Source organism: Channa argus, chromosome 14, assembly GCF_033026475.1.
Source record: "Channa argus isolate prfri chromosome 14, Channa argus male v1.0, whole genome shotgun sequence".
Classification (NCBI taxonomy): domain Eukaryota; kingdom Metazoa; phylum Chordata; class Actinopteri; order Anabantiformes; family Channidae; genus Channa; species Channa argus.
The window spans coordinates 17,664,772-17,685,796 of record NC_090210.1 but is presented as its reverse complement, the minus strand read 5'-3'; the positions used below and the strand labels follow the sequence as shown (position 1 = coordinate 17,685,796).

The following is a 21,025-nucleotide window of genomic DNA, read 5'->3' as shown; positions in this document are numbered from 1 at the left end:
CAACTTTTTTGTTTTTACCTCTCAGGAGCCCCCTCATTTCTTAAAGATACCAATTAACAAAAATAACCCCAGTACGTCACAGTATAAGAACAGAGTGAGTCTTTGTTATCATTCTGAACCATGACCCTGTTGTTTTTGTTGTCTGTCCCTTTAAAACAGACTCCTTCCTACATACATATGTTATGTGCTGTGATAAGGTAAAGGTTAAACACGAATGTGTGTTTGATACTAGTGAGGCAGAAAATGCAGCTTCAGGCTTTTTTGTAAGCGCATTTTAATCCCTTCCTGCAGTGAGCTGATCATTTCCAGCAGATTTTCTATTAACCAAAATCACATCTATATTGTATTGCTTTATGCTGTTTTCCACTGTGCACCATAAACTGAATTAAACAGATTTCAGCACCCTATGTGCCTCATCATAGCTTCAGGTCCTCAAACAGCGCACCTTCAGTTGTACCCAATTCAACTTTGAAACCACAGGTATGTAGCATGGAATGAAGTGATAAAGAGTCAATGTGATTGGTGTTTAATAGCCTCAGACAACCAACTCTGGGAATGATTTCACCGAAGAGATGAGGCAAAAATGATATGTGTCCATTAATCAGTGCTTTTATAGGACATTTCGATTTACATTTAGTCATTTGGCAGAAGCTGTTATCCAAAGTGCTTTACAACTGAGGTACAAGGCAAGGAAATATTTAAATCATGAAGGAAACATTAAGGCAAAGTGGTATGAGAAGAAATGTTTCTGTTTCATGAGATGCAAGTGCAAGATAGGATAGATAAGAGAAGGTTTTTTTTTTTTTTTTTAAGGTTTAAGTACATAGGAAGTTGCGGATAAGTTCTGGTATCTCGTTCCACCATCGTGGGACTCCTGAGCTGAATATAGGAAAAACAGAGAAAATAAAGTCAAGAACATCCACTGAAGTTATGAATCTGAAAAGACACAAAACTCCTTACTGACCTTTTAACCCCGTACGGCTCATAGTTTTTCATTTGTGTGGTCAAAGTGTCATCACTCTCATACAGTAAACTCTATTTCCTGCAGCATTTAAGAAAAAAAACTCCCAAATATATATATATTTTTATATATTTTTGTTTTTTTTGTTTTTTTTTATCCATTTAATGTTGCCTGCCATTCATCATCCTTCCTCAGCATGAACTTATAGCAAGGTTACACATACTTTTACTTTTACTTTTTTACTTTTTACTTTTTATAAAAAAGTGAGTGCGAATTGTGAGTCTGAAATTTCAGGGCTGTGCAGTGCCCTCAAAAGATCCCACAAAGGAACCAAAAAGGAGGATCAATGCTAGCAGGCACTTTACCATCCCACAATGCAATGCTCTACAAAGTGATGATGATTATTACTGTAGTTGTCCACGATCTCAAATGACCTCCCAGTATTTTTCATATGGTAGTGGGAAGATGCAAGACGAAAATGAAAACACAGCAAATGCTGTGACTGTTATTTGTCTTCTATTCATAAGGGGCCAGAAACATAACTTTAAATGTTGTTCTGTGTTAGTAGGAATTTTAACTGACTACTGTATGACATTATGGGTTGGGGGGCCTGCTGGCTTGTTTGGGGCGTTTAATGTAATTTTGCTTTGTGACTAAAATCTTTCTCAACATTTCCTCTACAGCTTTTCCTGGACCTTCCACATTTATCCCATTTATCCTTTTTCTGCAAATGAAAATTGTTCAGCGTTGTCAAGTGGTTTGTATTAATTTAAAGATTTTGATTATTTCATTGTGTATAAGTCTTGTTTTTGTTTTAGGAACTGGCTGCTGAACAAATGTTTTTGAAGCCAGTGCCAATACTTCAGGATGTCAGTGTTTGTTAATAGTTTAGTGTGATTTTTCTGCCAGCTTGTGAAAGAAATGCTTTTCCACAGCCAACATGTAAATATCGGATCTTGAAGCTTCCTTGAATGTACTACAAACGAAACGTTCCTGTCACGAGCACCATCACCACACTGAGTAACCTACAATTCACTTACACAGGAAACCAAGTGAAGGGCAGCAGTTTGAACCAGTTCCAGGTCTCACCACAGTGATTGTTTTTTTTTTTTTGTCCTTTTGGTTTATCCTGTGAGTTCAGGGTCGCCACAGTGGATCATTGTCCGCATCTTGATTTGGCACAGTTTTTATGCTGGATGCCTTTCCTGCCTCAACCCTCCACAATTTCTACTGGGCTTGGACCAGCACTACACAGCTGGGGAGGGGAATGAGCTGTTAGGGGTTTTGCGTCTTGCCCAGAGACACTTCGACATATAGACGGGACCGGGGATTGAACCACTGACCCTGTGGTCTGTGGACAACTGCAAATGGAGCTACAGCCGCCCCTCTCACCACAGTGATTGTAATACTTTTTAAAATATAAATGAATAGAAAACTGAGAACTGCCCGTACCTTCCTACATTAGATTAATGAAAATTAAATTTCACACACAACACATCATTATTATACAAGTATGTTTTATTTTATCAATTGAAGTTCAAATTATTTCAGCTTCAACAAGATCCTAGTGGTCAAATGTAATGTTAGATACAAATAGTGGGGTACTTGCACTTTACTGGAGTGTTTTATTTTCATGTGACTTCTATGCCGCCGCTTATGAGAATAAAGATAACAGCTTTTTCTCATTGTTACTTTATGATTTTACATATAGGAAACATAAAAAGGGCTTATAAAATAAGTTGATGATGAAAGTAGATAGAAGTACAATATAAGCAATTCGTTGATCCATTGATGATGTATATTAATGAGGATCCCAGCCAGACCCCTGGCTAAACTCCTGTCACTGTTCATAATATACAAGATACAAAAACGATCCTGATAGGAGGCCAAGCGACCAAATGAAGATGCACAACAAACACAACAACAAACACAAAAAGCAGAACGATCACATACAGGCACAAAAATATAAGAAATGTTTAAAAAAAAAAACCCGAAACAAATTACACAAATGAAATAAAAAGACAAACAACCAACAAGCCTCCACTGCTCTATGGATATGCAAATTTAATAAATAAGTGAAACCTTGCAAAACCACCTCCTCCTCCATGTCGACTTACGCGGCCACCCAGACCCCTCCTCCACCTAAACCAGATCAACAAGCATCGTGTTGAGCAAGGTACAGTGAGACCTGACCTCAGCAGAAGTCACAGCTCGATACAAACCTTTTTTTTCTTTAGTCCCCAGGAACAGGCTACGCTGTCTGCATTCAGATCATGTGTTTATGACTCATTTGTTTTTTGTTCATCTCAGCCTCGATAGCACATCAATAGTTCTGGGCAATAATGACCCTAATCTGACCAAAATAGACCAAACGCAGGGAATGTACAAAGGTTCCAACTAAATATTAGAGACAACATGTCCGGAAAATGGTTCATTCTATTAGTGAAAAATATTTCCAATGTACCATTTTAGAAAATCAACATTTAGGACATTTAAAACAGCTTAAAGATGATTATTGAATGTGCACTGTTTTGAACATCTAGAGCTAGAAAATAAATGGTCTGAAGGAAGTTGGATGCCTATTAGACGTGAATAACATTCTTATTTATTTAGCTGTTTCCCGTTTTTCTTTTTAATTGTATGATTAATTTAATATGATTTCACGGTAATAGTCAATTTCCCATCTAATGCATGTTGTAAAGTGGTTATGAAAGGTGCTGTTTACTAGTGTTGTTATTATTAATGTTGCGTGATTGCACGTCACCCAGTCTAAAACATAAAACAATGTGTAGCTCATAAGTTGGAAGTGGGACATGTGTTTCACTCACTACATCTATAGCCTTAAGCTCATTATGGCACCTCACTCCTACAGACTGCATGCTCAATGTAGGATTATGTTTAAGATGTAGAATTTGCAGTTGTGCAGTTTGGCTCTTATTCTCCTATGATGCAAGCCATTCCTGCGTATTGGTCAAATCATAAAGAGATGCAAGCAGCACCTCTTGGCCCAGCGACCTGACTTTTCCTTCTACAATCTCAGGTATTGTATTTTGCACACAGCCTCTTTGTTGTGCTAAATGCCCCTGATTACCAAGTGCTGATGAGATGCTCTCTGGTTTCGCTTCCCAGTGAATCAGTGCCTGCAACCACTGCAGCTTTGCCCACATTCACGCCACCTGCTTGATTTACAGAGAGTATTTTTCCAATTGACGATTAAAGGCGCCTGTCAGAGCTGCCACAGAAATCTCGTAATCACAGCTTTTGTATTATTCAAGTAAGATCTATTTTAATACAATAAAGAGGACGTGATTATCTTTCACCAAAAAGGCTGCAACTTTGATGGAGGATGTAAACAGGTAGTGAATTAGAAATCATTTTACCGCAAGTACAATTGTACATATACATGCCGGGAAGAGCAATCTCAGATATTTTCAGCCTTTGCAGCACAGTGTGAAATATGTAATTCTACATTTTTCTTTAGAACGTCTGAGTGTGAGAACATTGTAGGATCAAAAGGGAATTGAATTGTGCTTTTAAACAATAGTTGAATCATACTTGAATTTTCCTTCCTCATCATGTTTCCTTCACTTCCTAAAATTAAGAGAACCATCTCCATTTTCAAACATGCGCAAACTGACTGGATACAGCAACTTTTCACAGAGATGAAAATGAGGACTTTTAGATTTAGACTGGGGACTTTCCTATACAACATGTGACCTTGAATTAGATTTGAATGACAAAATCCTCTAAGTTGGACTTTTTTGTGTAGTTTTACTTTCTATTACCAGGTGCATTTATGCAGCTGTACAACTTGCAGATGCAATATGTACAGAGACAAAAATATGGCGTTACAATGTGCTTATGATAGCAGTACCTTGGTTTTCACATCAGTTAAAAACTCTTAATCCACTGTTTATGTGCTTATCTTTGAACAGTTTGATAATAAGTCAAGAAAACCTGAATGGAAGTATACGAGTGCTATGAAAGACTGTTTATACAGGACGTTTTTATGCACTTGGTTTGCCAACTACTATTTCCTTGAAGCTTTTACTTCATATTTGAATGAACCTATCAGCAATTAGAATGCATTGTGTAGTATAAGTGCACCAACAACCTGATGCAATACAATATAATTTAATTCATTAGTTATTATTATGTTTGTTATTAACAAACAAATTTAAGCTTGGTAAATCCAGAGGACAGCATGAAATAGTCAGTTTGATTTACACATTTCTGCTCCTTTCTTTTTTAAATATTATTTGTCTTCATGGTTTTGCACTTTGTTGGTTCAGTTATATTTAACTTTGTTTAATATTTGTATTTGTGTAGAAGACTTGTTTATGCATGGTTTGCTTGCAGGCTCTCTATCTCAAATTGCCCTTGCAGACACAAAGTATCGATAACCAAATACTTGGAACAAACATGAGGTAGTCAGGGTTTAAAATTTTTAGTTTGGTGCTAAGTTTTACTAACCAACTAAATAAATAAATAAACAAAAAACAATCAACTATTTATTAAATTTTTATTCTCCTGTTTTATTCTTTTAAGAAACAGAAACAGCTTCATAGACAAGCATGTGTATATCCTTTTCAGAAGGCAGAAAGCAAATGATTTAAAAATAGCTGCATAAAATAGTTAAATGTAACAATTTACCATTTTGAACATACATTAACACAGTATTAAGATGTTGGCATATTAAAAACACATAGTGTATTTATAGATGCAGAATATCTCATCTACGGTGGATAAATCTTTAGTTTATAACCTTTCATTTTATTTTACTATTTTAAATGATAATTGAATATTTATATTACTTAATATATTTGAATTTAATTTGAATTTAACACTTGCGTTTTTAATTGGTAAAATTATTTGTTGATTTATTAGCTGACAGCACACAATAAATAATATGAAAGTACAAATTTATCAGATTTTGCCAAAAGGCAAATTTCCATCTGCAGCCCTTGAGCAGCTTAAAGCACATAAGACATAAGTGAATTAAAAACAGACGATAACACACAACAATCATATATACATTTACACATTTACGGACTAACGTAATAAGTTAATAACATTTAATCCTGGGAAGAGGACAAAATATGTGACTGTTTTTTCACAAAATACATCTTAAAACTGAACTGAAATGGCCTTGAAAGGTGCTTGACTTCTCGTGTGCATTTGTAGCCTGCTTGGGATTTTTATTTAAATATCGTGAATCAGTAGCACTTGAACTGGATACATATACAGTGAAGTAGGAGTAACTACGATCATTTTTACCACCTGACAGTGGGATCGGTTTGTTGTTGTAATCCAATAAGCTCCAGTCCGTATTTCCCCTGGAGCCCATTTGGCTCGCTGGCAGGGTTTGTTTACTGGCGGAGAGGCTGAGGAGAAGGGGATCCTACAGGACCTGGGAGACTCTGCAACCTACCTCTGTCTGTGCGAGAAGAAAAGGAGGAAAAGAAGTCAAACTTTAGCTCATTCCCACGCATTCTTTGCTGTCGTACCAGACAGCTGTGTGGAGCACGAACCCACCTCGGAGCGATTTTCTTCGTATTTTTTTTTTATTCCCTAAACAAACAAACAAACAAACAAAAAAAAACCAACAACCCAAAAAAGGAGAGAGGAGCGCTGCCGAGCCACGACGAAATCTTGTGTCAGTTTTTCAGAGTCTCACTTAAATCTCTGCACTGACTGAAGATTTGTCGCTTTGGAGCAAGACGTCTGTCCGACTTAAACAAAACAAACAAAAAAAGGAGACAGAGAAAACACGTTTCACAATCAAAACAAGTCAACTGTGATGTTTTCTGCGCGCTGGGGGAGTTAAGAGGATTTTACGAAACACACGCTAACGTTACGCCACGCATGCCACAAGCATCGAGTCAGCAGCAAATGGCTCCAAAATACATCTGAATTAAGTTAAGCGGCGCTGCTACGTAGCTTTTCGTGCATGCAAGTTTTCGATTTTGTAAAAGAGAAGACGCTTTCGGCCGCGTGGGTTTGTGTGAGATACCTAAAGTCAACGCGGAGAGGGTTGAGGGAAAGCGGCGCAAACTTCACTTCTGGCCTGGATTGTGGTGGTGGTGGCGGAGCCACGGCTAGGGCGCTAGCTACTGTAGTTAGCGTAACCGCTAGCAGCAACGTTAGCTTCTGCTCGGGTGATACGTCAGTTTTGACATATTCCATCAACACGGGCGGACTCAACTGGGACAATTCAACTGACTTATGCGTTTAAAAACCTAGAAGGAGCAGTGGTTTCCCGTGCCGGTGTTTTTCAACTGTGCTTCTCCAAGCGGTGGCTAACTTTAGCAGCAGCGTTAGCTCGTGTTTGAGTGAACACGTTGGAGCCGTTCCTCCGCCCCTCTTCCGGGATGTGTTGTGTTTATTTTTGTTTACCTGTTGACCCACGCCGCAAAGCAAAACTAGTTTCCTGAGGTATTTCTCCCCCAGTGTGAACTGTTCTCCTCGCCAAGGATTATTGTGTGTTTGAGCCGGATGGGTGCTCATCCTGGTTCAGTTATGGGTCTCCGGACTTTGTGTTTGGGTTTTGTTTTGGCCGCTGTCTGCTTTGTGATGAGCTGTCATCCAGCGAATGGAGAGAGTAAGTAAATGTCTCGTTTTTATCTCGGTTAATGTTGTGTTTTTGTATTGTGTAAAATTGCCTGAATAAACAGTTTGTTGCACAACGGATTATTAAGAAATCATTACATTTATTAAGGAGCCAGGAGTTATAAATGACACATTCACGTTTGATTGAAATTCCGTGCGTTTGCGCAATTTTTTAAATGAGAGAAATAACACTGAAATATGGAAATATTCGCATTTTACCAATGTGTTGGAGAAGTGGATCAAATTATTTTTGTTTTTATTTTATGATTCAACACTTAAATAGTTAGTTGTAAGAAGACAAGTCAAAGGGCAAACGGATTCTAAATGATGTGCAATAGTATTTACAATTATATGAAAGAAGGGGATTTAATAATTGATAAAATAACATGCTGAATAATACTGTAAACATGCTGTATTAGTGGTCAGTGCAAACTCTCTTCTGCAATATTTCCATACTGATTTTTCTGTTTTGTTAGTGATGGTTATTTGATAAAGGCACTTGCGCAGTAAGTTGTAGTCGGTCGCTGCATTGAAGGGACAAAGGTTAACACTTATCAACTATTTGAGTCTGCAGGAACTGTAAACAAAATGTTTTGTCCCAAATAAGCCAGTAATCTGGGAATTTCGATGAATTAATTGTCTGTTTATTATAGATTGCAAAGCCTTGGCTTGTTGCTGTGGTCAGTGTAGGAAAGTAACAATCAGCCCTCTTTACAGCTCCTGACAATCCCATTAATATTCCCCAGCCAACAAACCCCAGTGATAAGAATGAATGAACCACATTTGTAATTCCCCCCCCAGGGGGCATTTTCGCATTTCTCAGAAGCCACAAAGACTTCATACAGTCACTGTTTTTTACTTTTGGAATCTAAACTTTTAAGGAAATGCACTTAAAATTAAGTGTGCATTTAAAAGACAGTCATGACAGTAAACGTTCACTCATTCTCCACATACCAGGAAATGTTGTAGTTTTTATCTAAGCATATGATTCAATCAAGGTTACTGGTGATTTCTAGGTGAGATAAATAATTCTAAATGTTTTTGTCTATAAACAGCTGTCAGTGTGGTGACTGTACTCTACTCTTTAAGCCCAAAAACTGATTGAAACAGTACTTGGCTTTGCCTCATTGGAAAAACATTGGCGTGTCTTCAGTCAGTCTGTCAGTAATTTTTATACTGAAATATTTCAGTGGAGTTAAACCCAAACCAATATAACGCAAAGTAATGCTTTAAACTAGTGCTACAACCCAACATCTATGTTTATTATTGATCACACAGCTGTTCTTCTTGAATAACCTATTCATCCTCTGTCTAAACAATCAGGAAACAGTGATAAAGTCTCATCACAATATTTAGTTTCACCTGGTTGCGTCATGATTGTCCTTACAACCCTCCTAAAAGAATTCAGTCTGTTATGGTTCAAAACAAAAAAAACAAAACAAAAACAGCTTTTTTTCACATTTGGAAAACTCAAACCATAATTTATTCTGGCATGTTGTGAGGTTTTGTGGGCAATGTTAGTCAGTTTATATTTACATGTCAATTTTAACAAATGATTGCTGTGCAGTGTGATTGCCATGTCTATTAAAAAAAAACAAAATTGTATATTTATCATTAACTCAAAATGGTCTTCTTCAAATCTACCATTTATAATGGAAAAGCATGTCCAAAAACATTAGATTAGTTTTGGGATACCGTTGCAAAATAAAGAAATACTTTTACAGATCTTTGTTCTAATGTGTGAATCCATTCATTTTCCTTTTTTGCTCTTTTTTACAAAAAGTATATAATGTTCTGTTACAATAATCTTGACTAATACAAAACAACGATTTGCCTTAATTTAAAGACAGATTAACAGGATCTTATCATCTATCCAGTATAAGATGTTTTGCCCACCAAATGTGGCCCAAGGATTTTATAAATCTTTCTCATATCACTGCTGCTATTGAAAGTTGATTTAAGAGCTGCACTGAAGGAAAAGCGCAGGGTTCTGTCTTTCATCAGATTTTAGTGAACGGCGAATTAAGTGATGTCATCAAACCTGTTTGAGTGAGAGTTTTTGACATAAATCAAAAGCATGTTGTGTAATAGCACCGTAGCCCCTTCAGCACCCCCACCCACTCCTCTCCGACTGGAGGGCAAACCACAGAAGGGAAGAGTGGAACCTGGGCCTCACACTGGCTGATTTCATAAGCTGGACTGACCACAGTGGAAGTCAGAAAATCTTCCAAGTTACTTGTTGGGTTCTGTCTAGCTCAGCTTCATGGAAACTTTCACTTAATGGAGGCCTATGTTTTGTGCAAGTGTTAATTGACCCAAGATACATTTACTTGCAGTTAAAACTTTAAAGTTTGTGCTACCTAGTGCATTGGTGATATTTACAGCTAGCCAGTTGCCACCTCTAATGTAGTAACTGTCTATTTACAGAGCTAAGCATCAGATTTTCTGAAAAATAAAGAGCAAGTGACCTGGGTTCAAAACCATTTAGCTTTATTAACACTTACAGTCTGGATAAAGTCTGAAACCTTGCTCTACGGTTTTGTTTTTAAGTGTCTTCACTAAAGCCATAATGCAGTAATAGCCACAAATGCATTTCCTATTTGGCAGCTCATTGGTTTCTTAAACTTTCTTGGTACATATTCACCTATTGCATGTGCAGGTAAAGCCAATAAGACTGCAAGTGTTCACGACTCTTTGATTATTTAAAACATGTATTTGTGTTTGCTTATTGTGACACCATGTAGGATTATCAGCAATTTTATACCGATTTTCCTACAAAATAATGTGCACACCTGCTCCTTGTCCTGTAAAAAAAATGGTGCGGACGTCATGTTTTATTACTCGAATATGAAGCAGGTGCAACTTGGGTCATTATTTGAAAATCTTTTTTACCGTGCAATAGACAATGTTGTTTTTAGTCTTAAGTGATTATGGAAATAGCTTCAGAACAGCAGCAAGTCTCGTAGAGTTACTGCAAACATGACTGGTTATTTAGTTTTCGTAAAACACATGTTTAGCCCTGTGACTTGAATGTAATGGCAACATAAAAGAGGCACAAACTGGGGTTAATGTCCAGCTTGTTTCCCCTCAGGTTATGTGTCGAGGTCTCAGGTGGTTCTCCTATCAGACAGCAGCACATTGTTCCGCCTGATCACTTTAGAAACAATGTCAAACAGCAGGAAGCTTTGCCATTAAGCCAGCGGCGGTTCTGCTCTGGCCAGAACAGGTCTCATATGCAGGAAGAAGGCCAACAACCTGACGCCCTTAATTTACGCCTCCCAATGGGAAGAACAACTTTAAGATGATGAAACTGCCACCTCCTAGCTACACCCCAAAAACACTACACAAAAACTACCACTGCTGATTAATACTGACAGTCATCAGCATGTTTTGCATGTATACAATACAATGGTTTCTGCACTTGTCATCCTCAACAAAGGGTGTCCAACAGTGGTGCTTAATAATTACATACAGACTTTTTTATTTTGACCATGCAGTTGATTGACAGCCCTGCTGTATCAGAACTTAATGCCTGACACTGCTACTCTGTTAACTTTGTTTTTAATGCCCACATGAGTGTGAAGGGTTTTTTTTTTTTTTTAAGGCTGATATGAGTCCTTTTACTGTCTGTGAATGGAGGCTCTACTGTACATGGTTTTGAGTTTCACGGGGGTTTCAAAGTAACAGATGTGCTAAATTTAAAAGTGTTTTAAAAAAACGTCTCATGGTTTCTGTGTTTTAAAATTGTCTTGCTAACCAACTCAGAGAATAAATGTGTAACAAGGTCAGCTGGTGGGCAACTGAATCACCAAATGAACCTTTGTTTCAGAGCCATTTCTCCAAAAGATACACCTCACACAATCCCAAGAGGGAACTTTGTGGTTTTAAGGGCTCTCTCTTTGTTTTTAGTTCATTGCACTCTTTAAAGACCAGGACCAGAATCACTTAAGTTTCATTTTTTTCCTCGGTGTGTTGTGGCCCTCATGTGCTGCAATTACCAGTGTGACCAGGTGACGCATTTTATAGCCTCCCTTTATTGTTGAGCAGTTTCCAAAGAGGGTTGTATGCTGTCTCTTAAAGTCGTAGAAATGCCACTTTCTAACTGCTTTGATATCACATCTGTGTAGATGGCACATCTCTTTTTAATTCTAGTTAACTCTCATTGCAGCTGTTAGCAATTTTAAAGTTGAATTCTTATCTTGAAATCAAGATAGTCTTGGGGTGAGAATGTTGTCATCATTTTAGCTTGTTTGCATGACATTATTTCTCCTAAAAGGAGAGAGAACGAAAGCAAATTAAGTTTTACAGTAAAGCTTGTGGATGATTAGTTTTTACAACTTAACAGGGATTGCATCACGTGCCAGAATAGAAACCATAAACATGTATCTGTGTGACATTTAGTGGATCTACACTTACTTTTAGCCTCTGTTGGAAAACAACAGAACAGCAAAACCTTGAAAAGGGAAGTGTCGCAACCTCTGAGCGCTTGTGTTCCTGCATGCTTATTGAGGCCTCAGTTCTCTGTGAGTGAAAATATACCCCCTCGGTCTAACAACCGGTAGCCCTCCCCCCACCCCACGTTTCAACTGCCTGGTTCAGGAGAAGTCAGTGAAGTGTCAGTGCTTGTTGATGCTTGAAGCTGAAGTGAAAGGATTGTGAGTTTGTACATTGTGTCACTGAATACGCAGTAGAAAGAGGTGAAGCTCAGTGTTTACAGATTAATTCCTTTTAGTATAGATATGTATTACATTTGAGCTTTGTATTAACTCATCAGGATGTTTGATTTTAATGTAGAATTGAGAAGTTTTACTTCAGGTTTTCACAATTTCATCTTTCTAGATTCATTATCAGGAAAGCAATGTGTCCTAGCTGTCATTGCATTTCCATTTAGGATTAGTCATGTGCTTTTGGTCCCTCTTATTTTGATGTGATGAAATTGTATGGATTTCCATCGTGCCTGGCTGATTTTGACTGTGGCCTCATCGCAGTCCGAACTGGACCACATGCAGACTTCATCCAGTCAAATTCAATATACACTGCATGCATTTATGGTTTGGCAATATATAGAGAAGCTGCAGAGGTTAGTTGATTAATTGATTAGTCGGTCATGAGAAAATGTACCTTGATAATTGCTGCACATTTTAGTACAGAGGTATCCAGACAGTGATACAATTGTCATAATTCTAGCGCTCTCTATACCATCAAAGCAGTTTTAAACTAAATGTGCTGAAAGTGTTTGGTCACAAATATTGGCTGAGTTGGATATTGTAGGAATAAGGAATTGTTTTGAAAGACTAATAAATTTAACTTTCAGTTTTATCACTTTGTTGCAAATCCTTTGCCATCAATGACCTCTTGAAGTCTGGAACCCAAAGATGTCACCAGATGCTGGGCTTCTAGTGATCCTCTGCCAGATTTTCATTGCAGCTGTGTTCAGTTCTTGCTTATTTTTGGGGCATTTGGCTTTCAGCAAATTAAGCATTATTGGATTATTTATGGACTTAAGTGCAAGTAAATTTTCGAGGAATAACACCAAAAACATTTGAAGGTTCTAAAATTGCATTAAATGTTGATTCTTCCCTAAACTTTATACTAAACTAAATCTCTTTGGCTTTGAAATGCTGGCTGGACAAAACAAGACGTAATGACATTAGTTAGGCTTTAAGGACATTGTACTAAATGGTTTTCATTGTTTCTGGTGTTTCATGAGCAAATGATTAAGTTAATTATTTTTATAAAAAATAATTGTTGGTTTCAGGAATAGGATTTTTAGAAAGGTTAGAAATAAACTGAATCTAAAGAAATCTGTTCTTTTATTGAATTAGTATACATGGTTGGTGCAGCCTAGTTGTCATAGCAACCTTTTTACTAGCTCCCAGATTTTTTTCTCTGAATAAAACATTTAGATTCAGGGATGCACCTGCTTTGTGTTCTCGCTTTAGTTGTGTCTTGTTGTCTCAGACTCAGTTACAGCGCTCATTAAAGTTCTTCCTCCTGCCAAAGTTTTGTTCCTAAAGTAAGTGTTCACACATGGTGAAGTCAGCGCCGCCAGTTCTTTTCTCTGCTGCCGCTCTAAAATTCCTCACTTACACACCAGAGCTGCCATGTTCCAGTTTTCAAAGCAAGCCAGTATTGGTACGGCTGGAGTGTATAAGATACTCTATTGGGAATGCAGTGCTAAAAATACTGGCCTGGCTGAAAGTGTACACGGATAGGAGCCTGGACTCACTGCACTGTGATTATTTGCCTTCTCCACAGGTTCACTCAGTGCTGTGCCGGTTGAAGTTACCGCGACAGAACAATTCACCTCTCATACTGTTCACTTCAGTCATCTTTGTTCGTTAAACAGTTTTGTCTCAGTGTGAATGCAGTCTTGTATGAAATGGAGAAGGCTCCTTTTACCTCCAGATGCCTTCATTGATGAATCTGCAGTAGGCAACATTTGCTGCTGAGGCAGTTACCCTCTCTTTGATTGGAAATGTTTAATTTGGAGGTGGATGTGTTGAAATTACAGGTTTGTGGTGTGCCATTCATGCTTACAAGACCACAGAGAGAGCCACAGTTGTTAATGTAGTTTAAAATGATGTGGCTCACAGTGAGCCAGGACAATTTTAATGAGCTGCAACTCAGACCACACTGATATTAAACATGACTCAAAGTTGTAGGCTCTAAATAATCGCTACAGGCTGAGAATTCTAGTTAAGGCCATGGAGTTAAAAGTTGGTTGTCTGGACACCTAGTGATTGGTCACTCTGTGTGTGTTGGTTTTACTTGGACTGCTATGCAATAGAAAGTGTAAAATGAGCTGCTGCCATAAAAAGGTACATGCCTAGTTGTTATACCTCTTCCTCACATGGCTGACCAGTTTGCCCGGATGCACCCCGGCTCAGTGGTGGGCCTCTTAATAAACAAAAACAGTGCTCTCCCTAGGCAGCGCCTCTCCAACTGTGGCCATGATTTGGAAACTGTACAAACTGGGGCTGGAATATGTCTCTATTAATCCTGCACCTGTGAAGGAAAGTGTCTGTATGGCTGTAATTTCTTATCTCACACAGAGTATGCATAGCAAGGAACTGAGTAAAACTCATTTTTGTCAGCTTTTTGAGAGCCACCTGTTTGCAGACAGAGGTCAGGGACAGCAAACAAGGATCATTTTTTTCTCTTGTCTGGAAGATAGTGTTTCTGGACTGTTTCTGTGGCTTATTACCATGACCAATGGATTCCCAAGTTCTAATCATCATTCTTCTGCCAAGATCAAAAACTTCCTGGCTAATATTTACTTCTCCGTGTCAAAGTTGGTAGTCAATCACTTTTAGCTGCAACCAGGTTCCTTTTGAGTTAAAAAGGAACCTGGTTCCTTTTAAATCAAACTAGTATTGTTTGACTTATTGTGTGCAGAAGGTTTTAAAAATCACTGCACTGTTCATTTGCGGCACAACTAAGCGTCTACTGTACTCAAACAATTAGTCTGTTATTCAGTTAATTGGCTAAATTAAACATAAATGTTTTTTTAATAAACATTAAAAAAATGGGCTGGTTTTCAGATGTTAGGATTTTCTGCTTGTCTCTCTTCTATTTAACCTTAAATTGAATAATGTTGATTGGTGAAATAAATGAGATTTTCGCAGTGATGCATCGCTGGGATTGGTATTGATTAGACAAGACAACTAATTAATGTAAACAATTGTGGTGGCTCTTCATTCATCTGTTGTGTTGAATCATTGTGATATAGTAAAATATGAAGTGTTTGAGATGTAGAACATGTAACCGCTCTGTGCATTAGCTCAGTAGTTAAGGAATTTCTCATTGGACCGGATCATGTGTCTGGGTGAGGACTAACAAAGCCACAAATCTACTACTGGTACAATACACAACCGTGAGTGCTTCAATTCCCCTCACAGACAAAAATATTTATGCATTAGCTAATGTTTTTTTATGGCCTTCAGTCACAGGAGCAACTCCACAAATCAAGTCAGTGTAACTGAGGATGAGCACAGCCTCACTCTGATGACAGCGCTCCATGTTTGACAGTGGCACGGAGCCAGATATGTGGTTGCTAAACAAAATGTCAGTAGATGGTCTGGTCTTCATCAAATGCAGAGACATAACCACATATTTTTTTCTAAAATATTCCCTCTAATTACCAAGGGATCTATTTTTTTCCTCTTCCTCAAGACCATGTCTGATTTCGGCCTTCAACCCTGTTTTTCCATTTTTCAGAGCAGACTTCTTGACTAACACATCAGCCACGTTCAGCAGTTGTAAACTGCCAACAACTGCAAGAGACAAACTGTCTTTGACAATTTTTTCTCTGTCACATCCAAGGGTTTCCTTTTCATAATGCACTACTCTTTAGATACCTATGAAACATTGCTAGACATTCCAGCCTGTCCATACAATATTGTGTCTTTTTATTAGAATTTTTTTTTTTTTTTTGGTCACTGATGAATGTACAGCATGTAGTTTCTAATGAATTTGGTTCTTTTCTTTCATGTCTTTTCAGTTTGTCCAAGCAAGGACATTCGGAACAATGTGACCAATCTACAGACGCTTGAGAACTGCACTGTGATCGAAGGCCACCTGAAAATCTTACTAATGTTCAAGACCAAGCCAGAGGATTTCCGGGGCCTCAGTTTCCCCAAATTGACAGTGGTCACTGATTACCTATTGCTTTTTAGAGTTTACGGCCTTGAGAGCCTCAGTGATCTCTTCCCCAGCCTAACAGTCATCAGAGGCAACAACTTGTTCTTCAACTATGCCCTTGTGATGTTCGAGATGCTACAGCTGCGAGAGATCGGCCTCCATAGCTTGATGAACATTACCCGTGGAGCCGTGAGAATTGAGAAGAACCCAGATCTCTGCTATCTCTCCACTCTGGACTGGTCTAAGATTCTGGACTCAGTCGAGGACAACTACATCATGGCCAACAAAATCGACAGAGAGTGTGGAGATGTTTGCCCAGGGGCGGCCATCGGAAAGACCACATGTCAGACGACCACCATCAATGGGCACTTCAGTGAACGCTGCTGGACCCAGAACCACTGTCAAAGAAGTAAGCATCCTTTTAGTATATTTTTCTTCAGCACTCATGTATTTAAAAATAATAATAATAATAAAAATGCATTGTTTGTATATAACACTTAAAAGCAGGCATGTGAAAAAGAAACAAATTACAGTAAAATAAAAGTGTTGGTTTGATTCCTGGCTCCTCTTTTCACGTGTGTCCTTGAGCAAGACACTGAACTCCAACTTAGTTTGCTTTGTGTGTGTGTGTGTGTGTGTGCGTGTGAATGCAAATGTGTGAATGAGAAGCAGTGTAAAGCGCTTTGGGTAACAATAAGGTAGAAAAGCGCTATGTAAGTACAGACCATATAATTTGTTATTGGGAGAATTTGAAAATCCAAATTCTTTGACACAATGCAAACCCATCCACTTCAGTTTAGTCAGTACATTAAGCTCAAATTAATGTAGTATGATATGGGAGTACTCCAATAAATCATTCCTCGTATATATATTATTCAGTTTGTCGGAACTGGTTTAGATACGTGTTGCAAAAATGTAGTTTGGGATGTTGTTGAACTGTGTAGCATTAAACAGAGAATTTAGCCTGCCACAATTCTTCCATGGGGAAACATAAAAGGGAACATTCAGACTTTTGATGTAAATTCTGCCAATCTAGGATTGCTGGACATCGTGGTATTTAGACTTGATCCAAGGCTGGTAAAACATTAAGTGAACACAGTTTTAGGGATTTGTTATGCAAAAACCTTCTAGGTTCAACCTTGAACATCATTGTCAAATGTGAGCATTTCAACTGTGAGGCACTGGGGGGAAAAAAAGACGTTTTGTTGATAAAATGGTTTATTGATTACTTGGAAAAAATCGACTGATAATGAAAATAATATTTAGTTGTAGCTGTAACATTATCAAAGTTACGAAAGCCTACGTATTAACCACATTAAAAGGGCAAATTCCTGTAGAATAATAATGCCACTTAAAACCAGGGGGAAATTCACAAGCTTCCCGTAGGACTTTCATTCACATTTCATGGTCTTAATCAACACATGGAGTCAGCTCTGTTATGTCATATTTGCCACTGTTTGTTTGTTTGTTTTTTTCATTTTATTCAAATTGAGACTGTGCTAATAAAATGGGCATTACAACTTTTGCACTGCATTTATTTTAGATGTGAAACTGTGTGTAACAATCTATAATAATTACTACTATTACAATATTGTTAGTATGAAATTTTATGACAACCAGTGGGTGCTTTTTTGTGAAGCCCTTCTCAGTTACTTTCCATCAACACCTTATGTATGCTCACTTTATTTCCATTTTGCATTTAAGGGTATGCCACCACTGCAACAGTTAGAGAATTTCAGCTCTCCAATTGAGAACTTCATTGTTTGTCGCTATGGAGGATTTTGGCAAAAAGTTGTTTTTCCAATAATTGGTTGTGTCTCCTTCTAATGTTGAAATGTCAGAGCTGTGTCATGTGCACAGATTCAGTTAGGTTAAGTTCTGTGTCAGCGCAGCTTGAACTGAACATCTCACCAGTTAGCCTATGAATGTTTACTCTCATTAGTGCTCGTGTTGTGTTGTTGTGAGGTTGTCTTTACCTCACAACAACACAACACTTGGCAAATTTGTCATTGTCCCCTGTAAACACAGCACCTGGGACACAGGATGTCTCCTTAAATGTTCTGGCCATTACTTTATAACAACAAGCCCTTTTATTTCACACTGCCAAAGAGTTCAAGTTCGAGTGCTGAGAAGAATTTTGCACATGGGTGCTGTCTGAACATCTTGCCTCACACCATTATGTAACAGCGCGTACATTAGCTTAACAGTTTTTTTTAAACCTGTTTCTCTGCACGTCTGTCTTAATAACCTTTGTATGTTTTGGTTAGTACATGCAGATCAAGTGAAGCTCATATTTATTTTTTCAGTCAATAACTTTGTGTATGAGTGGATTGCTCATATGTCCAGGAAACCTATTATGAAATTATGGCAAATGTCAAGGCGGAAGTATCATCTAAAAACTCTCTGCTCAGATATGTTTTTGGAATTGTGTGCCATGTCTGACAATGAATCAAGACCAGAGGCTGACTGGCAAGAGTTGATCTGCACATATGGGCCTGCACTCAGCATGGGCAGGACCTGTGGTCTTGTGGTCTGGGACTTGTGGTTTTTTTTTTTTGCCTACTTTCACTAAAGCACGAAAAGCCAGGTTAAGCCCAAGCTACAACCACAGGACAGAGTGCAAGGCATTTAGAGTCTTCTTCAGATGTTGGTCCCTGTTGGTGCTTTTTATAGACCCGCAGTAGTTAAAGCGTGACCTTTGTTCAGCATTCTTTACCTGTGTGGATAAACAAACATAGATGCTTGACATTTTAACGATAAATAAGATAATAAGATAAATCCTGTACTCTTATTGTCACTGTTTTGTATTGTCACTGTCTCACTATAAGAAAATGGGAAAATGGTAATCTATATTTATCTTTAAGAACTTTTTCTGATGCAACGAATAGGCAGTGGTTGCACACGGAAAGTGCCAGAGGTGATTGCAGGTCACACTCAGAAAACAAAGCTGCAGAACATGAGGATTGGCTTAGCTCCGATGTTTGGAGTCACAACCCACTTCTCTTCCATGATTTAAACTTCTCCCAGGGCAGCCGCTGCAAATTTCCCGTTCACTTTACATCAAATTAGGTGTGTCCGTTCAGCAAAGTGGCAAAGCAAGGTTGCTAGAAATGCTCATTACCAAAGCTGATTAGATTTGGCTGCAGACAAACACAAACGCACACCATGTCAACAGCTGGAAGAATGGCAAATGCAAGACAGCATCCTGTGAAACAGATAGGAAAGCCTATCCAAATTCATTCCAAAATATCTTTTTAAAAATATAAATGACGTTTTGCCTCAGAACTAATGACTTCTTTTTGGACATTTTGGGGGCTTTTCCTTACTATTCTTAATTGGCATGCAGAAGGATTTTAACCGCTTAAACCACTAGTCGAAACTACTAACAGCTAGTTGGGAATAATACAACTGAAATCTGCATCATTACACTGGTTAAAGCTACAATATGTAACATACGCTAGCGCCAGCCCTCCTCCTCTGCTATGCTCTTCTTACATCTCCTATGCTCTGCAGTGCTCTGCACAGCTCTTGATGAGGTATTCTTTCATTATCCAATTGCAGTAGGTTACAATGGTGCAGAAATTACTAATTAAGCAAACATTTCTCTGGTTAGAAGAGCTTTATTTACAAAATTGAGCCTATAGGAAGTGTTGACAGCATCACTTTTGTGGAGCATATTTCTACTACAAGATACCTTTTGAAAAGTTATATTGTGTTGTTTTAACTGGGAAGTGAATGTACAGAGTGATAGTTAATCATCTGCAGAGGAGAATCAGCCCGATCGTTATGCATCTATACCATTTAGTAACCAGTTAACGGTTTAAACAATGGCTTTCTCATTAGATGTATGATATTTGCTAGGGAATGGAGACCATGAAGCTGAATAATATTTCCTGAGAAAGACACTCCTTATTTCAGATGAGCCAATTCAGCAGTGTCACGGTATTCTTAATTTAAAAACTCCTTAAAACTTAAACTCTGTTTAAGAGTTTAGTATAGGACATAAAAAGTTCATGTGTCCTTGTCTGTTTTGGAGTACGTCTGTCCCTGAAGGATTAAACAAAAAATGTCATGGACTATTTAGAAAATACTTGTATTGCAATAATAGGTGGTTGTGAAACTCTGTCTCCAGATTTTGGTATCTGAAATCTGTTATAAACAGTGTCCAAAACTGAAACAAAGCAATCCTTTATGTCCTTTTAGAAATTAGGAGCCGGCGTCAAGGGAAATACTACTGTTCACTATTTTCTTTAGATGAATTTATTATTTGTTGCCAACACTCATTTGAACATAATGGGCATTTGATTATGTTTTAGTAATGACTCTTATGTGGCACAGCTTGTTTGGTTGTTAGGACGCCAGCTTAGTCTGAGCCCTGAAAGAAGCTGGCAGCTGAAAATAATGGCTGAGATTCAGTTAGAAATCAGGGACTTCCCCTTGTCATCATATTATTTGCACTGCTAAACTGCACTGACACAGTGTCCACCTGTCCATCTGAGGTTTCATCTAAAAAATGTTTGTGCATTCTATTAAAGATCTTAACTTTAGAATTGAGAGAGCAATCTAATAACAGTGCAAGACTCATACAAGGTCTTGTTATTCAGTCAAATTGTGGGAAATTGACAGGGAGAAAGAAGCCGTTTTGCTTTTTATTAGTGCACATAAGTATTATTACTCTGAAGTTAAATGATTATGTATTAAAAATGTCTTTGCGTACAAAATTCTTGGTTCACTGAGTTTGTTGACTTGTATCTTGGTTGTAAGGTTGTGCTGTCAGCATTCAGCATCTATGGGCCTAGTTTTTGTGGTGGG

The 21,025-nt window shown here is 38.0% G+C and overlaps 1 protein-coding gene across 2 annotated transcripts in view; it reads left to right on the top strand.

The window, feature by feature from the left end:
- Nucleotides 1-6,145: 6,145 nt before the first annotated feature.
- insra (insulin receptor a) overlaps nt 6,146-21,025 on the top strand; it is a 50,193-nt gene continuing 35,313 nt past the window's right edge. For both annotated transcript variants that reach the window (XR_010910592.1, XM_067474345.1), the window contains exons 1-2: nt 6,146-7,562; nt 16,074-16,622. Coding sequence is in view for 1 of the 2 variants with exons in the window: in XM_067474345.1 (XP_067330446.1) it covers nt 7,457-7,562; nt 16,074-16,622 (655 nt within the window). In the remaining variant the exon portion in view is untranslated. The remainder of the gene's footprint in view (nt 7,563-16,073; nt 16,623-21,025) is intronic.